General features: G+C 39.2%; 1 protein-coding gene across 2 annotated transcripts; it reads right to left on the bottom strand.

Annotated features, from left to right (window-relative positions):
- Positions 1–1,049: 1,049 nt before the first annotated feature.
- flot1a (flotillin 1a) lies at positions 1,050–17,133 on the bottom strand. Of its 2 annotated transcripts, XM_017708494.2 has the most exons (13): positions 16,859–17,133; positions 13,678–13,727; positions 13,428–13,503; positions 13,258–13,348; positions 11,416–11,559; positions 11,185–11,304; positions 10,583–10,678; positions 10,000–10,152; positions 7,420–7,601; positions 7,232–7,277; positions 6,833–6,970; positions 4,157–4,321; positions 3,917–3,934 (listed from the first exon to the last, which is right to left on the bottom strand). In XM_017708494.2, the coding sequence occupies exons 2-13, from the start codon at positions 13,718–13,720 to the stop codon at positions 3,917–3,919; spliced, it is 1,272 nt and encodes a 423-aa protein (XP_017563983.1). In that variant the 5' UTR covers positions 13,721–13,727; positions 16,859–17,133. The 2 variants fall into 2 exon arrangements, with proteins under 2 accessions (XP_037395598.1, XP_017563983.1); XM_037539701.1 differs by lacking the exon at positions 16,859–17,133 and having other exon boundaries at positions 1,050–3,934; positions 13,678–13,720.
- Between the last annotated feature and the right edge of the window lie 7,213 nt (positions 17,134–24,346).

Raw genomic sequence — 24,346 nt, 5'->3', positions numbered from 1 at the left:
GCCTTAAGAAAACAGATTACCGACAATCTTGAAATGTATTCACATTTTATTATAATATCAATTTCAGGTATGTAGTTTAGTACAGTGATGACCAGCCTTCCTCCTGAAGATCTACTTTAGAGCACAGTGTAGTTCATGTTCATGTGACTTGCCCCACAACCTAAAAACATACTGGAGTGAATGTCAAGTATGTAAAAGTAAATTCCTTAAAAGATAAATTAAAAGTTTTCTTTACTTTGGGCTGTGTTGCGAAGGGTCTAAGGGGCAGTAAAAAAAATGAGCATAGCTGTGCACAGTTGCATTTTACAGTGTTTTGAATTTAGTTGGATGTTTCATTAAAAACAAATTGAGGTACACGGGAACTACAACAGAAAAATCTCACGGTCTTTGGTATTTGTTATGAGTGCTTTCAAGGTAAAGAGTAAGGATCAAAAAGTCAGTGTAATTGAGAAAGTTCTCAGTATTCATTTCCAATAATACTCAAGTAATGTACTAAAATGTAGTAACAAAGTACAATTTCTCAGGTATGCGCAGAATAGCATCAGCGCAACTCAACATACAAAATCACAAAAGAACACTTAGTAATGGTGGTCCAATCACGTACATAATTAGAATGGGTTTTACAAAGTACAAACAATATGCTGAGTGTGCGAAAAAGTCCTTCTTCAAGTCTAAGCAGTCACTGTCAGGTTCAACTTGTAGCCCAGACTTCCATACTATGTATAGATTGGCTACAGGTTATAATATTGGTTAGGTGTGCTAACCTACCACTTTGAAGATAATCAAATAGTGTAAAAAGCTTATTTATGCATGATTTGGCTGGTAAGCAGACTCTGCGTTGTTGAGAGGAAAGGACAGGCAGGGAAAAAGGATGGAGTTATATGTCATACCTCTGCTGTAATTTTAAGGTGGCTAAAACAAGTTAGGGTTAAGTTCATGCAAGGAATGATTCAGATTGTTATAGGCATGGACATGGCTGTTCCAGAATAAAGGAAAAAAATATACTGTAAACTATTATTTTGTTAAAAAATATTACACATCTGCTGCAGTATGGATCAACCAGGATATCAGTATTTATTGTGTTTATTTGTGATTTATATATAACAGTCAAGTGAAATATATATTCAGCACACAATTTGTACCACAGGCTAACATGGCAATGCAGCACTTCTATAATGGTGCTTCAAATGCATTTATTAATTAGGGAGAAACCTGTTTTATATATTTACTTAGGCAGTTTGAACAGACAGAAATTATGCACTGATCTACAAGACATGTAAGAATGTCTTTGCTCTGTATTTCAGTCATGGCCCTGAACAAGTCCCATGAGGGAATGTGAAAAATTCTCAAAGTAATGATACGCAAAATACAGCAAAATACACCCCCATATCCAATTTCACCCTCTGGGGTTAGAGCTCCCCCAGTCACACGATACAGCCAGCGCTAGGAGGGCGAAGGCAAACACAACCTCCAAGTCATGTGAAGCTAACCACCGCATCTTATCGAACTGCACTAACGCAATGTCTGTGGAGAGCTCAATGTCCATACATCAGCCAAAAGAAGCCCTTGCTGGCTAGCATTGCGCTGAGTGATGGTGGGAGAGGGAGGGCCACCTTGGAAGGCCAGTTGTGCTCTCGGCTCCCGGCCACTGGTCGTTGTAGCTTAACTGGATATCGCAATCTCTTGATGATGGGCCAACGTTAGTAATAATTTGCTTGCTAATCATCTGATGTAAAACCTAGCAACAACAAAACACCTACTTAAGATTCAGCAAAATGGCAACCACATGTTCATGCTTGCTTGCTGCAAAGTTTACAGCAGCCACCTCCGGAAATATTCGGCAATTCCCAAAGTTCATACTTGCAGTTTCATGTATTTGTGTGCGTGTTTATGTGCTTTCCAGTAAGTGTCTAAGTGTCTCAAACATGCACAAGTCTCCAAGTGCACACTACACACCATCCTTTTCCAAATACTACATCAAAATGGTTTAGGACTACGTAAATATCCCAGTCCAATACATTTGAGATGTTCTAACAGCATTTAGGAAATATCAGGGCAGAACACGTTCTATGGCACAATATAACCTCAAGAACCAATTTTCCTCCCTTTAGACTGATGCGATTCATCTGTAAAGGGAATAAAATGGTTAATGAAAAAAGACAAAATAAAACAATAAGACGTTTACATTAGGTCTAACTGTCTTCTGGTGGACATTTAAAAAATCTCTGGTAGTCTATGCGGATGCATACATTTTCAGCTAAGAGCTCTCAGGGGCAGTCGTGGGCTGGAGGTTAGGGAACCAGCCAACAATGTTTTGATCCTGGAAATTGACAGGTCGTGATTGAGGTGCCCTTGAGCAAGGCACCTAACCCCGAAATGCTCCCCAGGCGCTGCGGATAGGGCTGCCCGCTGTGTGGCACTAATAAGGGTCTCTTAATCTAATCTTTCAGAAAAACAATTTTTCATCTTTTTATTTCCACCCAAAAATATCATTCACCTTGGTTTTTAACATTCAGCATCATTTAAATGATTTGGTTATAAGCAAAGCATACTTTCCTAGATTATTAGGAGTAACGCCTAGAAATCTTATTAAGAAATCTGATATAGAGAGCTGAATTTTATCTCAGTAATCTGACTACGTATGTATATTCTTTCTCTCATTTCCTTCATTTTCTCAGCCTGCACATGTGCAAACACGAGACCAAAGTACTGGAAAAAGCATTTAACACGGCATCTGCAAGATAGCAACAAAACATTTTTGGAGCCACGCTTAAAACAACTACATGCTTCGCAAAATGAATCCTTTGAATATTCTTCAACTTCTAGATGTTGTATATTCATATTTCCTCAAAGCAAAATACTAAAAAAGGATGCTGAATGCAATTTAAATTTTGTTTTCAATGTTAATAATTAGGATTATTTCATGCAAGAAAACAGGACATGTTTTGCTTTCATAATGTGGGCAATAGAGGGTTAACATTTTGAGAATGTAGGCAACTACTTGTCCCCCAAAGATACAATACATATCCATACAGTTAAGGCTTGTGCACTTCTAATAACTTTAAAAATTAGTCAACCTAGAGTATACAGCAAAACCACTAACTGCAAGTGTGAACTTTGGGCTCCAAAATCAAGTGTATACTATTTAAAACCATTTGATTATCAAACAGATTATTACAGTAATCTCTGAAGTATAAAAGAAAGTATTGCTAACAAGCACACAGGTACAGGTGTTTACATAAAAATACATAAAATACTGGCCCATGATGAATAGCTTGACGAGACTTCCTGTATTTGCATGTTTTTAGTTATGAAATCACTACCAGGAACAGTTCAGAAAAAGTGGCACTAGAACTCTTACAATTACTAATACAAGAGACATGAGAGATATATGCCATATTCAGATCATTAGGTATCAAAAATTCTGTATTATTTACCTTTGAATACAAGTCAAACAGAAATGTTACTGTTAAGGTGTATCAAGATATGTGACACAATCTCAATTACAAATTTCAGGACAAATATAGATACAAGACGATAAGTTATCAATATGAGCTTATACAGATAGATACAGATAGACCCATGATCATGAAGAAACAGCATCTCGGTAACTTTGATTAAAGGCTTCATACTTTGGATTTGGTCAGTAAACTGCAACCTCCTTAAATAGCTGTTTCACTACTTGCTGTACTGGCATGTTAACGATTTACTGAGCATTTTGGGCTCAGCAGCAAGGCAAGTTAACAGGCAGTGATGGAGAAGAATGATAAGACAAGTAAGACGAAATAAATAAGGGATTAACAGGAATGAACACGTGGGTGGGGTAATAGAGAGACAACAGGAAAGACGAGCATTAAGAGGAAAAGATTGACACATGCGGATCTGAAGGCTGAAGGTGTCAACACAGCGTCAGCGTTCAGCCAGTTCGGGCCACCTGCAGAAAAAGGAATAGGAGGTTTGATTATGCTCATTTAAATTGCTTACCAACGCAGTGCAGGTGTATAGGATTTGTTTTCCACTCAGTTCTAATGATGGGGTCACTCTCCTTTTTTTGTTGTTGCTCTCCTCGTACTACACATATCTTTAACCACCACAATGCTCAAGTAGTTTATGACTGTCGATGTGCATGTGTTGCATTTTATTAAAGTGTTCTCACCTGAGAGATGCTGACTCCAGTCAATTTTTCAATGGTCTCCGGAAGCCTAGTCATGATATCCAGAACTTCACCAGTCAACTTGGCCGCACCCACTTCTGAGCCACCACTTGAAACCATGGTAACCTTATTGGCAGCTGAAAGAGGCTGGCTGATCTCCTCTGCCACCTAGAGGACACATTAGAACACAGGTAACACATTATGAATGTGAAACCCCAGTGAGTCAATTTTACTATATCCAGACCTTATTTAAGTCTGGATATAAATATATAAAATTTATATATTTAAGACTTTAGATTTTGAGACTTTCAAACGTAGACGGATACCATTGGGAATTGTTTTATTTTCTACTTTTTTTCTTGTTTTAATTGGTTATTTATTGATAAGCAGTGTTAATGCTGAAGTGGTCTCTTGAGAACTATGCTATGTTGTTTTATCATGGTTTGAACAACAACAGCAAGTTGCCTTTTACGACACATCCTAAGGATAGGAACAAAACACTCTGCTTATGACATCAAGTCTGTCCTTTTTACAACAGGATTCAAATCTCAGAGAACATCCACTGTATCCTTTATGACTCTCTTGGGGGTTGTAGAGTGTAAAGCTCTATGTAAAGCTATAGGTCTATTCTTGAGACTAGGGTTTGTAGAAGAATGAACAGCACGCACTCTTCAAATAAGAGTGCCAGCCCTGTCCTCCTGACTCTCTTTCGTGGAAAAGACAAAGACTGACGACAATAGTGACATAGATGGGATTAAGTCAGTATCCTTCTTTCACTGCAGCAAAATTGTAAATGAGACCTAATAAAAACAACCTTAACTTCAGTTGCATAAGTTGGAGGATGTTAATTAAAGTCAAGTAAGACTTATGCTGTGAATTACTGACTGTAAGTTGCTTAAATCCTAGGTTGTCAATGCAGGTCACCACAACAACATTCCTGGGTCTGACGATATGGGGGATACACAGTTTAATTCTGCAGGGCAGTGTTCCGGAATTACTGGCAGGGTTTTTTTTTTCTATTCACCCAAATGGTGTGGCTTTTTCCCAGTCCAATTTAACATCTACAGTCTTAGCCTTCCATGTATGCACAAAGACATGCATTTGAGGGAGACTTCTCAGAAATGTTAGATAAATTGTGTTCAAAGAAAAATGAATTTTGTATGTGATTGCAGAGGATTCAGAATGGAGTCTGGAGCATTTATTTATGGTTCTGAGCAATTGTGTAAAGAAAAAACATTGATGGGTATGTTCAGGTGTTCAGACAGTGGCACTTTTTTGTAAGAACAGAGCAACAACACTATCAGTGTCCTGCAAGTAAAAGTGGAATTGCTTGAAAAAGAGAAAGATGAATTGCTGAACCATACTAAGACAAGGGAAAAGAAAGTGAATCCCTCCCTTTAAAAGGAGCAGTCTTCTTCCAGTGACAGTGAAGGCAGTTCTGATCAAGGTGGTCTTGATCTGACTGTTACAGAAACAGCTACAGTGGTAGTCAATGGAGGAAAGTTAAAGACAGGAAAGTTAAAGTAATCATTAAGCATGAGCCTCTGAGCGCAGCATGTTTTAGGAAAACCTGAGTACCTGGGGGAAACCAATGCCGACAACATGCAAATTCAACACAGAAAGGACCGTGGCCACCAGCCAGGGCCCTGCTGGCTGTAAGATGATAGCACTGCCTACTGCACCACCATACCACCCCCATCATAAAAGGTTTAGGGGTTTAAGGCTGCTGCAATGGGTTCTGTGTAACCTGGGTTTTTAATGACTGTTTGTCCTGTGAAATACCATGGTGGCTATTGGTTCAACTTATGTAGGTGTAATTACTGCCCAGAGAAGATTTTACATTTATTTTGCTCTCACAGTTTGTTTTACAATTACCTTTAAAAATGTTGGGATCTCTGTTCCTTATCATTTCAATAATGTTAGTTATATGTTACAAACTGGTCTAATGTTTCCCCTGTTTCCCCTAGCTGTTAATATTGATTAATATTATGTTTAAACATAACTTGAGTCTGTTACAGATGTTTAATTTTGTTTGTGAAACATAGGTGATGCTGAACTCTCTCCCTTACCTTAACTGTCATATCAAAAACAAACAAAAAAACATTTAAAAAGGCCAGCTGCTTATCTTGTGAACACTTCATGATGCATAGTCAAATAAAAATCATCCAAAATTACTCGACTAAAATATCTTTACCTTAATAGACAGTACTGTGAAAAGGTCCTAGTCCACAACTGATTTATTTCATTTCTAGTCAAAACTGGAAGCAAATTCAAATTATTTACTTTTCAGAATCAGGAAATAAAGTAGAAAACATGTTAATCTGCAATTTATGCAAACACCTGAACATCTAAATACCATTGTCATCAGGTCTTGAATGGTTGTTAAAAGTCCCCATTTTTCTCTCCATCTTTTAATCATTTTTCTACAGTTTTGGAATCTCCTGTTTTGTTTTGCTGTTTTTTTTTTTTACTTATTTTCCATTGACTGTCCTCCATGTTCATGTGGATGCTATTTAAAGTTATTTCTAATCTCCTCAGGAATATCCTGTAAAATGAATAACTTGAACTTAATGACCATTTTGACATAACCTTTGTTGCAAATGAAATACATTAATAGACTTTTTTTGCTGGAGGTTTTGTTATTACAGCTTCGATTTGCACACATACAAAGAGTCTTACCTGTGGCAGTTTTTCCAACAGCATATCCACCATGGCTCCCTCTTTATACTGCTGGAAGGCTTCAGCCTTCTTTGCCATCTGCTCCGCCTCGGCACGCCCCTTAGCCTCTACAGCAAATGCCTCAGCCTCTCCTCTCACCTGAAGGGAGAAACTAGTAACTCACTGTATTTTATTTAATACAAGATATCACAAATGAACATACCATATTACACATACTATACTACTACATTTTAAATATACCATAAATACTGTACTTTGAATCGCAATGGGAAAACCAATACCATGAAATTTAACTAAGCTTAATACTTGTCTGGAACCTCAGCCTTGAGACTTTCAATCTTTGTTTCTAAGTGATGCTGGACACCTGAGTGTAGCTTTAAAAGGCTACTGTTTACTCACTCTAATGGACTCTGCCTCAGCCTCTGCCTCCATGATGAGCTGAAGACTGTATTTGTCATAAAAAAGGGAGACACAGGAGAATGAAAGTGCACAAAAAATACTAAAAGAGCTGCCATCACTTTTTGTGGTGCTCTTAGTGTTATTGACCATTATTGAAGTATTTATTGGCCTCAACTACTCAGACTTACCGTTCAGCTTCTGCCAGCTTCTCGAGGCGGTATCGCTCAGCCTCGGCTGGTTTCTTGACCTTGGCCTCCAGCTCCTTCTCTCTGCGAGTGATCTCCTGCTCCTGGAGGGTGATCTGCTGGGTGCGCTCCACCACCTGCACTTGCATCTTCTCTTCCTCAATACGCTGCTTTGTCTTAGCCACCTGGAGCAAACAACAGAAAGTATGGGTGAGAGTTGAGGAGATGCATTACAGTTTGTGCAAAAGGTCAAGCAAGAATTGTTTAAACCTATTTATCTTGACAGTAAACACTATTAGAATATTAACATTAGAATAAATACAAATAAACATAAAGGTTGTATAATGTAGGAGTTTTGTTGTTGTTTTTTAAAAAGTTGTTAATGTCTTGGGTTATTAATAAAGAAGAACATAGGTTTTGTTCTTGACACACTCCAGTCACCGTATAGATTTGTTAAATTCCATCAGCAGCATACCTGGTGTACTTTAATAAAGAACCGATTAAATGAACTAGGTAGTTGACGGCAACTGTAAATACTGTACTTCCCTGAGAAGAGGTTTGGAAATGGTTACGCAAACACACAGACACCCACCAAATCACAATTTTTATCATTTGTAATCATTCTAATGTTTTTGTTTTTTTCCAAACAAATTAGTGCTTACTGCCCATATAAATAAGACTTTTAGACAGTGCACAGTACATAGTTTCCCAGACCCAGAATAAGCCTAAGCCTAGACTACAAAAACTTTCAGTGAGTCAGATGTTTTTCTAGCAATAACATTAAACAAAAGCTTCACTCAAACATTTTGCCTTGTTAGTTATCTGATACAATAACCAGTATAGACCAGCACAGCTGATCACAAGCAAAAGCAACGTATGCTGTGTTTTGGATGCTGACATGCCTGTCAACAAACATGGCCATGCTTAGTGGTCCGCTATACCAGCACCAGACCAGCATGGAACACATGAGCTCTCACTGTAATTTTGTGGGACTTGAACTACGTCTTGTGCAGGTAAACCAGCATGTCAAAAATTAGTTCCATGGAATTGAAACTATCTGAGAGTTAACAAGTTCAGCTTCTTAATCGACAGGTGAATTCTTCAAATTCACACTTCAAATGTCATAGTTACACACTGAGCTATTTCTAGGTGATTAGTCACTTAAATAATCAGAACTACAGCACTGAACGTAGCTGGGAAGAAAAGATTTGTTTCTGATATTTTTCTCCCAATACAAGATTTTTTTGCATCAGATCTTCTTTAGTATCAGTCCAAGGCTTACAATCACTGCATTATGTATCATATTTGTTACAGAAGACCTGGCTGTAAACCATGGACTTAGTGAATGTGATTAGGATACAAACAGACATGCTAGTCCAAAGACACACTTTTACCGCAGGAACAATGAGAGCAAGGACAATATGGTTGGAAAATGCATCAACAGCTGGAGGCAGACTATGCCACTCTAAACCAGATACCAAGCAAGAACAAGAAAAGAATACTCAGAGACGAAGCAGAGGTGAAAAGTCGCCTTTTATTTGCATGAAACTTAAAACACTACACTAGAAGTGAAAGTAACAACTACATCTCATTCAGCTTCTAACAACTCTACGGGTTCTCTCTCTCTTTGGCTCTCTACCATTAGCCCTCCTCCTGTGTGCTACAGAAAGAGTTGTTCTATAAACTGTACATATTCCTTCCCTGAGTTGCCTAAAAGAAGCAGCACAAAATGGACAAGGCAATTAAGAGAATTCAGCAGCACCAGTTATCTCATGGACATTCATCCATGTTGATCACTGCTAAGCCTCCTGATCCTCTGGCATCAGTCACCACTGTTCCTCATTCTGCTTCTGTGTCTTAAAGGCAGAGTCATCACTTTTTGGTGGATATTTACTGAAGCTAACTCAGTCAAACAAGTACAGCCCCTTCCCTCCAAACGTCAGTCCTAAATAGTGGTATAAATGGCTTTTCACACTCTTGCATTTTCTACCTCAGGAGCTCAGATTCCAACAATGCTGTCTGTGTTTCACGTGTACCCATCTTTCTCAGACAGTTTAAGGCCAATTACAGCAGCTTTAGCCTTGCTGGTCAATCAGTTCCTGGCTCCTGTAGCCTCCATCACTTACCTAGCTTCCAACATATATCCAGTTGCCTTCCTGACCTCTGATGTGGTCTTTCTGGTTGCTGTGTTTTGCTTTCAATGAACAAAGCCTTTGTTGTTTTCTCATGAATTTAGCCTGTGGTGAGTTTCTAAACCTCACAGGTCCCTGGCTCACTGATCATTGCCCCTCAGACTCTGGGTTCTTCCCAGTCTCTAGCGGTTCTAGTGTTTCTCATATTTTCAACAACCTAGTCAGCCTGTGTTCACTGGGTAAATATGGCTACATGTACCCATTGTAAACTTTGACCAGTATTATTAGAGAAAACACTATTACACAAATGCACATATTTCCTATTCCCCCTGGCTTCTAAGCAGGGTATGGCATTAGTTGGAACCTAGCCAATCCTCTTACATTGTGAGTGTGTACATGTGATTTCTCATATGTATTTTTTCCCTTTTGTTCTACCTTATGTAGTACTTACCTGAAGCTGGTAAGCCATTTCAGATTCTGCTTTTTTTGTGTTGACCTCAATGTCATAGGCAGCTTTCTTCAGCTCAAAGTCTCTCTGAGCCTTAGCCATCTGTATCTCATTCATGTACTGAGCAGACACCTTCTCCTGCAGCGCATGAGCCTCCTACAGAAAGATATGCATGGAAAAAAAGAAGGAGAGTTTGAAGGTTTAGGTTAGTTTAGGTTAGTTTCAGGCTAGATTTACACAAACCTTTATTGACTACCGTTGCTAACATGGCTTGTAGCCAGTAGGCTAGCAACATTTATGAAAGCTCTGAAACAATGTCTGTCCAATGGCATTAACCCAGTGGGGCAAGTGAATATTTATCCACTATAAGGAGCAGGTATTTTTTGTGACTCATTGTTTCCAAAAGTACCCAAAAGATACTGGAAGACACATGGGTTGAACAGGTGTCTGAAAACTTTTCAAAAAAATTTATGTAGTGAGGAAGTAACTCCAATGCAGGCCAATAAATGCCTCAACCAAGAACAAACGAAAGGCTGTACAAGCAATTAAAAATGTGAGAAAAGAGAGAGAGGTTGAATTGTCTCACCCTGATAACAGCATCTCTTTTGTTTAAAGCCTCTCCAATACGGGCATCCTTCTGCACCTGAGCTGTGCGAGCTTTTCCCAGAGAGTGCAGGTAATCCTGACAGAGGAGAGAATAAACAGACAAAAAACTGTAATATTTACTTAATGTAATATTAACTTACAATATATATATATATATATATATATATATATATATATATGTATATTGCTGCTGTCGGAAGAAAATCTTGTATCTCCAAAATGGCAACTTTACAGGAGAAGCAAAAAACATGCTTTACTTTTAATGTAAGTCAATGGAACAAGACGTCTTCCCAAGTTGTTTTGGGTCAGTTTGTTTTGTCCATTCATCATGAAATTTACAGACAATATAAAGCCCAAGTGGCCTTCCGCCCGAAGACTGCTGGGATAGGCTCCAGCATCCCCCCGCGACCCTGACGGAGAGGCGGCTTAGAAAATGGATGGGATGGATGGATGGATAAAGCCCAACTGGTATTTTCAAATTATGTCAAAAATTGAAAAACATCAAAAATGGAGATATGAGGTTTCCGTCAGACAGCAACGATATATATATAAGCTACATATAAAGTAAAGATGTGTACACACCTGATCATCATGAACATCTTTGAGCGTGTAGCTGACCACACTGATGCCCATGTTGACAAGGTCAGATGAGGCCACCTTAAACACTTGCTCAGAAAACTTCTTACGATCTTTATAGATTTCCTTCAGAGCAGACACATGCCAGAGGTGACTTGAGTTTCTTAGACTGTTTGTCTTACAGATTTCAGTGGGCTAAGGGACAATTAACAGTAACTGATCCTTAATAAAAATTACCTCCACAGTCAAATGGGCAATGATAGCTCGCTGATGGCCCTCCAGAGTTTCCAGGGCAATCTGTGCAATCTCTGCTTCAGATTTCCCCATGAACATCTGGCATGCTGCTGCTAACATCTGCTTATTTTGTCCTTGAATCTTCATCTGGGGAAAAACAACATTGTGGTCAACAACATTACAATTGCTGTCACTTCATAAAAATGGGTTGGAAAACAACACAGTTTAATAGTTTACTGTCACATGTAGGCAGAGGTAGGTGTCATTTCTGATATACTGCATTTGAAATATGTTTGAAAAATATCCTGGAAAATCTAAAAAAGCATTTATTTTGACCCATGGCCCATTTCTTATTCAGGTGACTTTAGACATACTAATCTCTTGTTGTTGTATAAGAGTATTATTGCATTTTCAAAATACAAAAGTGTGTATTTAATGTAAATATACAGTTAGGTCCAAAAGTCTGAGATCACTTGGAAAATATAGGATTATTTTCATTCAATCCTGCAAATAAACAACAGAAAAATTTAGAATTTTGTAAGTTGTAAGTAAATAAAAGTAAAAGGATGAAGAAATATTTAAGATTCTGTACTATTTCTGGGTCATTAGTCAAATTTGCTCCTGTTTGCTCATGTTAAGGCCTTAGTTCTGATTTCTTCGAGCCTTATTCCTTCCCTAGATATTCCTTCCCTAGATATTTGTGTTCAAATGACTTTCAGGTGGATTTGATCTACCCATCAGAGGCAGCTCCAGTGCATGACATTATTCTATATCAATCTACAGATATTGTGAAATTCATGTTAAAGATGCAATAGAATGCTTTTATGAATGAACCTCTGCGTAAATAAGCTACATCATCATACTATTTAATCGGCTATGCTAATTACTTGGAGCTTGCTAGTAGTTAACATTACCTATACTAGCCACCTGATTTCAATCATAAAGTATCAATCACAAAATCAAGAACACAAAGTGAATAAGTTAGCTCACTAAAAAACCTTCAATATAAGATGATCTACTTTCCACTGTCAAAAAGTGGATAAAATCGCACAGCTACGTTCAGGTTGTGATGCTAATAAAGTTATAACTGCCCTTCTCTTCAGTGTCTAACACTGCTCAATATTATCCAAGGTTTGAGAAACTGTCTAATAACTTTGAATTAAAGCCGTCCAGGATCTTGTTAAAGATGTGGAAGCTGAAGTTGGCTTCCTATTCATGAGCTTCTTAATTGAATGTTCTGCTCCACCTTAAATGCTACAATTTGTAGAGATGCCAGAATGTAACTGCGACACCACTTAAGGTGAATAGGAAAGGTATGAAAAGTGCATGAAAAGTGCCGACAACCCTTCAAAACCTGGAAAGGTACATTTCTGTGCATAGTCTGCCATTTTAATTGGTGTTGCTCTGTTGTTGGGCTAGAACATGTGCTGGTATATGTAAATTGTGGAGGCGTAAATATCAATGAGTTAAAACTGTTAAGTAACAGTTCAGGATTCTGGAATTGGCCGACGTAAACTGCCCTCTTTTACAAATGCAGGATTTGCATTTGAAGAAGGAAACTACACTGTTTGAGATTCATGGCATATCAGGTCCATGTACCAAACTCCTTTTTCAACTATGCCAATGTAAATACAGGTTTCCATTCTACGGTCCCTTCAAAATTTCAAAGATTCTACTGTTAACTCAGATTGTTATACGGATAAAAAACTGCACTGGTGGTCTCAGACTTTTGGTCCCGAGTGTACTTTGGATAAAGTACTTCATAGTTTATTTTGGCAGAGTGTGGTTGGGGCATTTTGTATTTTAGATACAGTATTCCTGCATAGAGAAAGAGAAAAAGGACACCTGGGCAATGCCAGTGACAGAGATAGGCACTCCATGACGCGTGTAGACTTTGTCACTCTTCACATTCAGAGTTAAAGTGTTGAGCGAGATCCTGAGAAAGAATACAAATAAATGAACTGTCTAGTTTAAAATACACAAAAAAACACACAAAAGATGATAAAAGATAATACCTCTGGATCTGTTGGACACAGGGAAACACAAACACTCTGCCTCCAGATATCATCAGTGGAGGAGAGCGGCAGAATCCTAAAAGAAAAGGAATATGAAGGCACATTATCGCCGCAAATTAATCTGAAGATATTCTCAACAGTCATGTAATAGTATGCAAAGTAATAACACATATCTCTATGAACTGTATTTCTCTGGTTCAATAACACATATATAACATAATAATTGCTAATAATTTGCATTTGTCATCACCTGATACCACCATAGCCTCATTTGGACCACAAGTGTAGAACATCTTCACACTTAGAGAAGAGAAAGAAGGATCCATTAAAGCAGTGGTTCAACCAAAAATCAAATGTTTATCTTTTTCCACTTCTTCCAAATGTAGTCAATCAGCCCAAAAATGTCTGATGTCAAAAAATGGCTACAATGTAGCTAACACACCACGTAAGCTTAGAGTTACCAATTAACCTTGTGCAAAGTACATGACTTACACTTGCCTCAAACTGTGTAAAGCTGTCAAGTAATCTCAAATAGAATCACTTATGTTGTTCTTGATACTGTATAACATTAAAAATTAGGTAAATGTACATTGTACACCATAAAACAATAGAAATAGGCTTTTGTAAAGGCTGAATACTGACCATCTCTACAGATTGTATTTATCATACAGTGTCTTTAAAGACAACAGCTTGTTTTGAATTCATTGTCATTAATTCATGAAAACCAAAGTGTGGAGAAGGGGGCGTAGCTGAGCGTCAAATGCAGGATGGAGAAGCTGGTCAGGCTGAACCAGTGGGCTAAGTAGCTAGTGATGTTCATCTGTGCCTTGTTTCTGCCAGTGTACTTATAGTTATCTCTTCTCTCAGTAGGTGGCAGAGCCCAGAGAGAGAAAGAGACCTGTGAAGGTGTAAGAGCCGAGCCAAGCCAAACTGAACCGAACTGAACTGAGCTGAGCTATAAAGAAAGAAAAGAAAGGACTGAAAAGTCAAAGGGGGCATCTTGTCTTACTTTGCGGGCTGAAAAGCTGAGTGTTTTTGCGTTGTGTATAAATAATTTTATTAAAGTTCTTACGCAAAGTATTCATATATATCTGTTTTTTCAGCCTACATTAGTTTAGCCCTGGCCATTCATGCAGAAATTATAAATTGTGTTGTGATAAGGAATGTTGTTTTTTTGAATGAAGCCTTATACATGGCATGGGCTTAGAAGAGATGTCATTTCTATATACTAAAAAAAAGTGTGTTTAACTCGGCATAAAGGCATAAAGAGAGATTGATCATGTAATGATCAAGTAAAATTATTTACAACCCTATTTCCAAAAATATTTGGATGCTATGCAAAATGTAAATAAAAACTAACCATTTAAACCCTACATTTAATTGAAAATAATACAAAGATAACACAGCAAATGGTAAAACTGAGAATTTTTTTGTTAAATATATGCCTATTTTGAATTTGATGCCAGCAACACAATTAAAAAACATTAGAAGAGGGATATGTTTCCCACTGTGTTGCATCATCTCTTCTTTTAACAACACTCTGTAAGCATTTGGGAACTGAGAAAACCAACTGATGTAGTTTTGAAAGTAAAATGCTTTCCCATTCTAGCTTGATAGAGCATTTCAGTTGCTCAACAATTCAGTCATATTTTTCATTTCATAACGTGCCAAATGTGTTGGGTGACAGGTCTGGACTACAGGCAAGCCAGTTTAGCACCTTGACTCTAACTATGGAAACAGGCTGTTGTAATACATGCAGAATGTGGTTTGGCATCATCTTGCTGAAATAAGGAAAGCCTTACCTGAAAAAGACGGAATAGCAGCATATCACTGCTGTCGAAACAAAACCTCATATCTCTAAAATGGTAACTTTACAGGAGAAGTAAAAAACATGCATTACTTTCAATGCAAGTCAATGGAACCAGAATTTTTTCCAAGTCATTTTTGGCCATTTATTTCGGTCCATCCTTCATTAAATGTACACACAATATAAAGGCCAACATGCATTTTCAAATCGACAAAACTGGAGATACGAGGTTTTGGTCCAACAGCGATATGTTGCATCAATACCTATATATAGTTCATCATTTATGGTGCCTTTTGAACTAATGCAACCTGATATCATCATGGAAGCTGGCTGAACTGTGATCACGACCATCCAATATTGGTTTTCGGCCTTGTCCCTTGCATCCGTTTTATACCCAATGAATTAATGATCCACATATATGTAAGACATTTTTCTAAAATAATCTAATACAACGCTAAAAAACAATATATTGATAACAGTGACAACAACAACTACAATAAAAATGATATACTCTTGAGGTCTCTTGTGGCTCAGGGGTCCTACTCGTCTTTTGTTGCCCTTTTTTTTAACCATTTTCATACATTCATTAAATAAAATTAAATCATTCACATGTCGTTGCATTCTGTTTTTTTCTTTACATTTTGCAGAGCGTCCCAACTTTTTTGGAAACAGGGTTGTATTTTGGTACATAAAACTAAACAGTCATCAAAAGTGGAACTGAGAAAAAAAAAAAAACATGGACTGTTTAATGTTCAGCCAGTTGATCTCTAATCAGCGAGCTATTCCTGACCTCAGCTGATTAAACTGGGTGTGTTAGAGCAGGAGAAACACTGACCATGCAGGGCAGTGGTACTCCAGGACCAGGAAAGAAAACCACTGTGTTAAATCCCACTTTAATCACTGATCTAGGCTACTGGTTTCTCAGATATGACGTAAAAATACAAAAAATAATTTAGAATATATCAAATTAATTACATTTGGATGGATTCTGCTTCCTAAAATAGTGGGTACAGCGTATTGACTACTTGTCTCAAGACTATTATGCCACAGCATCAAATCCATCAAATTAACTTTGACTGAGCAAGTTATTTATCAGTAACCTCGGTGATCAGTTAACATACAGAACAGTCACATACATGCAAAACGCACTCACTGCGTTCTGACGCACGCCGTTACCTTTACGTGCACTAGTCATCGCCTATACAGGCAGACTGGCATTAATTCAGTCTTTTCATATAATTGATAATAGACGGATAACAAAATGCGTTTTGCGTAGTAAGAGGCCTCTTAATAAGATAACCGAGCCTACCCCGCTCGATGTCCAGCTCCAGCTAACGCAGGGAAAATCACGCCCAGTAGGCTATCGAGCCCAACCAATATTCAACCAATATTCAACCAATATTCAACCAATATTCTGAGTCGTTTCAATACTACCCGATATTAACATAGCCCGACCTCGCGTGATATGAACGAGCCTACACTTGAGAAAACGCAGCTGAATGCGCTTGTTTAAAGCGAGGAGCAGCCTGGGGAGCGAACAACATGAACCCGATGTTTACATTCGTTAACGCGTCACAGCGACGGGTCTTCCAGTCTTCACACGAGAAAAACAGAATCTGCTCACCGAGAACGGAAATATTCCCCTCGAATTGACGCTTCAAATACGGTTCTTCAACAGGATGGCAGTTTCCACAGCTTTATAAGGTCTGTGCGCAGCAGTCGGGGTCCTGTGAATCGGAATGATGGTGGGTAGGCCTAGCTATCGTTTCTATTGGTCTGATCTGAGACCAGTCTTACAGCTTCTGTTATGCTGGAGAGTTTTAGCATTTGAAGCCGACGCTGGTCCTGGATCTCGGGATACGGACCTTGGGATAATGGCGTTTTCCTGGCAACACCACGCCCCTCCCATCAAACGGCCGCCATCTGGTGAAATGTAATGTAGCGGTTCGTTTAGAAAGCGTCTGTGTACAAAAACAGTTTCCTCTGATATGGAAAGATGGGAGGGGTGTCATTCATCCGTGGCATTCATCCTCAAGAAGCCCTTCTCTCGGACCTCTTTCTCACTAGTGGCTTTCTTTTAGAAACAGGACCGCATCAAACGAGCGCGATTTTAACGAGTATTTGATTTTAAGATTACTCTAAATGAGGAAACCTGCATGTGGTATGGTTTATGCATTACAGGCCCTCACCTCCCTGGGGCCCTAAGCAACATTCTACAAAGGGGCCTTTCTGCCTGACCGAGATCCTTGGAAACTACATGCAATTGCCACACAGTCACACCTGACACCCCAGTGCTCCCAACACAGTCCTCCCTTCTTTGAAACAGTTTGCTCTATCTTTCGGAATAAGTGGACCTATGCAGAATATAATATGTTATTATTACAATCAGTATTTGCTCCTCTACTGACAAACTTAAGCACAGCACTTGAAAAATGATGGATAGAATTGTTATTCATTCTATCAGGGCTGCATCTGGGCTATTCAAGCTGGCACCACCGAATTGCTTTTTAAATTCAGATTCAAATTCAGATTCAGATTCCTTTATTGATCCCAGGGGGAAATTGCAGTTGTTACAGTTGCAGCCATTTATGTAAAAATAAACACTTTACTAATAATTTAAGACAATATATAGAATTTACAGTATGTACACCAGATTTAAGTACTCTACACACACAATTGTTGTTATTGCACATATGAACAGTTTTTTTAATCACACACTGAGGGAGGAGTTATGGAGTTTGATGGCCACAGGTAAGAATGACTTCCTGTGGCGCTCTGTGGTGCATTTTGGTACGATGAGTCTTGAGCTGAATGAGCTCTTGTGTCTCATCACTGTGTTGTAGAGTGGGTGGGAGCCATTGTTCATAATGGCCCGCAGTTTAGACAGTATCCTCCTCTCCGACACTGCCGTCAGCGAGTCCAGCTCCACACCCACAACATCACCGGCCTTGCGGATCAATTTGTTGAGTCTGTTGGCATCTGCCACCCTCAGCCTGCTTCCCCAGCATGCAACAGCATAGAGGATAGCACTCGCCACCACAGACTCATAGAAGATCCTGAACATAGTCCGGCAGATGTTGAAGGACCTCAGGCGCCTCAGAAAATAGAGACGACTTTGGCCCTTCCTGTAGAGGGCGTCAGTGTTCTTAGCCCAGTCCAGTTTATTGTCAATATACACACCCAGATATTTGTAATCCTCCACAGTGTCCACACTGACCCCGCTGATGGACACAGGGGTCACCGATGCCTTGTCCCTCCTCAGGTCCACCACCAGTTCCTTTGTCTTTGTCACATTGAGCTGCAGGTGGTTCTGCTCGCACCATGCGACAAAGTCCTTCACCGTTGCCCTGTACTCATCCTCTTCACCCTTGCTGATACATCCAGAAGAGCGGGAGAATGCGCTGGAGAAGTCAAAAAACATGACCCTCACAGAGCTGGCTGGCTTATCCAGGTGAGCATAAACTCTGTTGAGCAGGTAGATGATGGCGTCTTCAACTCCCAGGCGGGGCTGATAGGCAAACTGGAGGGGATCTAGAAAAGGCTGGACTAAGGGTCGGAGCTGATCCAAGACGAGCCTCTCCATGGTCTTCATGACATGAGACATCAGTGCCACTGGCCTGTAGTCCTTGGCGTCACTGGGTCGTGGCGTCTTTGGGACAGGAACAATGCAAGATGTCTTCCACATCATGGGGACCCTCTGGAGACTCAGGCTCAAGTTGAAGACACGTTGAAGTACTCCACAAAGTTGGGTAGCACAGGCTTTAAGCACCCTGGGTGGAACCCCATCAGGGCCTGCAGCCTTGTTTGTGTGGAGTCTCTTCAGTTGTCTTCTCACCTGGTCAGCAGTGAGACACACTGTAGAGGAGGTGGGTGGGGGAGGGATGGAGGTGTGAGATGGGCTATCACATGAGGGGGGCAGGCTATCAGGAGGGGGAGGGGGGATGAGTGGTATGGTCTGCTGAGGACTGGCAGCAGAGGAGTCAGGCTGGGGGGGGACAGAGCCTGCCATGTCAAATCTGTTAAAGAACAGATTTAGCTTGTTGGCCCTGTCCACACTGACCTCTACTCCTCTGTTGTTGTTGGACCTGAAGCTGGTGATGGTCCTCATCCCATTCTAGACCTCCCTCACGTTGTTCTGCTGGAGTTTCCACTCCAGCTTCCTCCTGTACTTGTTCTTCGCCTCCTTGATAGCTGTCCTCAGTTCCCTCTGGATCGTTCTCACCTCCTCCCTATCTCCAGCTCTGAAGGCCCTCTTCTTCTTGTTGAGGAGAGCCTTAATGTCCTTTGTTACCCACGGCTTGTTGTTAAATATTTTCACATGTAAAATACTATTTATACTCTGGCTTGCCTGAATACGTGATGGCTGTTATCATTGAGAGATGTCCATCCATATTGCCCAATATGCAAAGGAATCAACATTTTAAATTCAATTTTTTTTAAATATAGTCAGTATCAATCCACTGCTTTCCTTTTGCATTATTCCAGAGTTGTAACTACACATTCACTGACATAGTAGATGATCATTGTCTTGTTTCTAAATGATGTGCACCTATAAGGAGAGTGCCATCATGCCCATGTTGTCAGGACTTGGTTTGGTCTCCTCAGAGGCTGCTGCAGCTGCGATTGTAATTTTGTGTATGCGTGACGTGGCTAAACACAGCTGGTGTTGATCAAATGTAGCATATCAGCTTGTATTTGTTAAATGTTACTGTTATTTGCTTACATCAATCTTGGAGAGATGAAGTTCACCTGATTGCCGCTCCTGCACTTCACTCTCATTGTACTTCTTTCTTTTTTGTAACCAAGTTCCGCTTCATCCTCTCATTGTAGGTATAAAGAAAAAAGCAGCTTTGAGACTCTTTTTTATGCAGATGACGCCAAACCAAGCTTCAGACCCACAGAGAAATCTTTGGCTGCATGACTACAACACAGACATGTGCAAAGCTAGACAATCTTTCTTCTCCTACATTATCAACAATGATATTAACAACAGAAAAATACTCTTAGCTGTGGTTGACAAACTAACAAAATCACCTATGGTCCCTTAATTTGTGTCAACTGAGAGATGATTAATAATGAAATTGAATCTCAAATCATCTATTTACTGTCTTCACACATTACCAACCCAATTTTACAGAACGTCTTTCGCTCAGCAGTGGATATACTTCAGATAGTAAATACCTTGCTCATGTCTGGCTATATTCCTAACACATTAAAGGCAGAATTTGTGAAGCCATTCTTAAAAAAGAAAAATCTAGAAGCAACTCTTTTGAATAATTACAGACTGATCTCAAATCTACCTTTCATTGGAAAAATCATTGAGAAAATCATCTTTTTTTTTTATCCCCGCGACCCTGACGGAGAAGCGGCTTGGAAAATGGATGGATGGATCTTCTTTTTTATCCTTAATCAATGGTGTGGACACATTTTAGTCTGGATTTCATCTTAATCATAGTACTAAGACTGATCTAATTAAGATTAGTGTTGATATTTGTTTAAAAACAGAGTCTGGAAAAATATCTGTTCTACATCTACTTGATCTAAGGACTGTCTTTGATACCATTGACCAAAAAATACTTATAGAAAGACTTGAGAGCAGTGTTGGACTCTCAGGAACTGTCCTAAAATGGTTCAGTTCACAACTGCAAGGGGGAAGACTAGGTTCAAATAGAAAATAATGCTTTTGAGAGAGTGCCACTGATGTGAGTTGTCCCCCAGGGTTCAGTTATTGGGCAGCTCATATTACATTTATATATGATTCCTCTTGACCAAATACCACAACAGTACTGGCTTACCACATCTAAGCAGATGATAATCAGATTTACCCACTCCCCAAACAACTATAATCCCATTGATTCACTTTGCAAGTGCCTCTAGCACATAACTAACTGGATGGGACACAACTTTCTGTAGTTGAATAAAGATAGCACAGATCTAGATTTGTTTTACTGCCTATCTAGATTTGAGAGAAAAATCTAAAGAACTAGCATATACCTTAGTGTCCTAATGGACTATTGATATCAGTTTTTGTAGTCATCCCCCAAGTAGTCAGTTTTATCACCTTAAGAACATCAACAAGATTAGATATTTTCTGATTAAGCCAGACGTGGAGAAACTCATTAACACTTTTATTTCTAGCAGGATTGATTATTGTAATGGTCTCCTAACTGGACGCCCAAAAACGACAGTTTTAGTTGATACAAAGTCCAGATGCCAGAGTTAAAAGAAGGGAACACATCAACCTCATTCTTAAATCTTTACACCAGCTAGTAAGTTACAGAATAGACTTTAAGGTACTATTACTGGTCTATAATCACCTAATGGTTGTCACGATTGGCCCATCCCAGTCCTGTCCATGTGTTCTGTTGTGTTTTGGTTTAGCCCATGTGTTTTTTTTTGGTTTTTAGTCCAGCCCCTTGTTTTCATGACTCCGACCCTGATTGATCCCACCTGTGTTTCCACCTGTGTCTTGTGATCCCTTGTTAGCCCTCGTGTATTTAAGCCCTGTGTTTGTCTCGGTCTGTGTTGGTCTTTGTTGTGTATTGTTCTGGTTGTACTGTTTGATTGTACTGTTTAATGTGTTTGTCTTGCTAGTTGTTTTGCTTGTTGAAGTTGTTTGGATTCTGTGATCTGTTTGATTTTGTCATGTCTGACCCATATTCTGGCTGTTTGACCCTGGACCGTTATGACTACGACCCTGGATTTGCCCATAATAAAAGTCACTTATCTCCGCGTATGCGTCCGCCTCCTCGCTCCTCGTCACTATAGTATAGAGCCAGTGTATTATTCAGATATGCTGCAGCAGTATGAGCTAATTAGCAATTAATAGTCAGATTAGATCATTAGCAACTAGTCAGTCAGACAGTTGACAGAGAGGATTAGAAGAGCCCTGACACTAGACAAATCCGGGCTGAAAACGTTCCTGATTGAGCAGGCTTTCATCTCAGTTTTGAAACACTGTTAGCTCTACTGCACTTCACTACTGTAACGGCACTTTATTATCCTCATTTAATTTTTTATTTGATTTTGAATTCAATGATTAATTAATTTTTTTAAAATACTTTTTTAAAATCTATTTTTTTATCTTGTTTTAATCATGTTTTAATATCTATTCTCCCTTATTTCTTGTTAGTTTTTAAGTATTAATTTGCATTATCTTTGTATTTTCTCATTTGTAAAGCACTTTAAATGACCACAGTGTATGAAAGTTGCTATATAAACAATAATTGTTGGTATTATTATGTATTGTTTAAAGCATTATCATTTATTCATATTTTTATCTAGACATTCAATTGTGTAAACTTTTACACTCTTGCATGCCAAGTAATAGGACAGGGGCGGGAGAAGGGGCCCCCAAGTTGGTTGTTGCTTATTGCCCTCAATTTTTCAGAAACAGCATTACTTCATCCACTTTTATCCCATTGACTTTTTAACTTTGTTCTTCTTTCTGCTTTCTTCTCTCTCTCTCTCTCTCTGATAAATCTGACTGTTATTTTTAGTGAATCCCACTAAAATCCCAGTCCCAGATTACTGCAATACCTGGTTAGCTATTCATATTACAGTTGACAAATCTGAACCAGCCACACTGTCACTGACAGACATGCCTGACATATTTTAACTGCCTTCTCTTCTCCCCCAGCTTTAGCAGGACACATGTCACAGGGGAGCTCATTTTTAATTAAATGATATGGACACAGAGGTATTAGGTGAAGTTATTAAATATGATTTAGAAAAAATGTTCTCTTAGCTAAATCACTAATTAATTTGCTTATTCACTCACCTCTCTATTTCTCGCTGATTCAACAGCAAATTAGACTCCAGTGTGAGGTCTAGCATATAGCATATAGGTGCACTGCTGCAGTGATGCTATTCTTGGCCTTTTACACTTGGCCTTGTCACACAAAATTGCTTCTGAATTCTAGTCCATTTCCTACTGTACACACAGTGTGTGTGTGTGTGTGTGTGTGTGTGTGTGTGTGTGCGCGTGTGTGTGTGTGTGCATGTGTGTGTGTGTGTGTGTTTGTGTGAGTGCCTGTCTCTTAGAGAGATAGAGAGAGAGAGAGGATATTGGGAAGTGATTAGTGATGAGTATGGCATCAGCCCTACAGTTACAGACAGCACAACACAAACACAGCAATAGGCTTCTGGCTGCTTCGCAATTGACAAGCACTCCCTACTCCTAACTACACAATCTTAACACATTATTATAACATATTGAGATCCATCCATCCATCCATCCATTTTCTAATCCGCTTCTCCGTCAGGGTAAGATATAATAATAAAATATTAGATGCATGTTGTGTGGGAATAAAAAATATATGAATTATTGGTACCCAAGTATTTTATGTGCCCTATTTGTTACAGTTTTTCTTGATTACTTACAGACTAGTATTGTACAGTGACACACAATTCAGAACATCTGAAGCTCAGATGTTTTTCACTTGCATCAGTGGTAGCAAAACTGAACACATTTAACTGCATACACACATTTTGCCTAAGACTAAACACTGCTCTCCACCTCTAGTCACAAGTTTCATAATCTTTTATGTAATCTTTTCAAAGATGAAGGCATAAGGTGCATACATTTATAAATTTTACAAAGTAAAGGGGACAGGGGGGCAAACATTACAGCGCTCCTCTCTACATCCCTGTATGAATGAGAGAATGAAGGAAAAATAACGTCAACATATAGATGGTATGTAATGAACATGATGTAAATAGGTAGAGATAGACATGAGGTCTAATAAAGCACGTATGCATGTTATACTTTAGGAAGGAAAGCCATAGGTGGTTTTGCATGAACTGAATACACCTGTCCGCATTCAGCCAATGAGATTCAAGACAGCAATAAACTCACGAACCGCAGGTACTGCATTGCTGTCTGCTATGATGAACAATGCTGAAAGGGGAGAGGAAGAAGAGCACAGGGACAGAGAAGGCGAGCACGTCTCTGCTCCGGGTTGGGCCTGTGCTATCCTGTTGCTATCCGGTAGCTCTGTTTTCCACATATTCATAACTTTTAAATTCAAATCAAGACGTTTTTTCTTGAATGAAGTGGTGTTTGCACAATTGATCACCTGTGTAAGCAAGGGGTCCACCTTAAAGTAGCTAA

Source organism: Pygocentrus nattereri, chromosome 1 (assembly GCF_015220715.1).
Source record: "Pygocentrus nattereri isolate fPygNat1 chromosome 1, fPygNat1.pri, whole genome shotgun sequence".
NCBI classification, from domain to species: domain Eukaryota; kingdom Metazoa; phylum Chordata; class Actinopteri; order Characiformes; family Serrasalmidae; genus Pygocentrus; species Pygocentrus nattereri.
The sequence above is the reverse complement of the archived record's forward strand: the minus strand, read 5'-3'. Positions and strand labels throughout refer to the sequence as shown.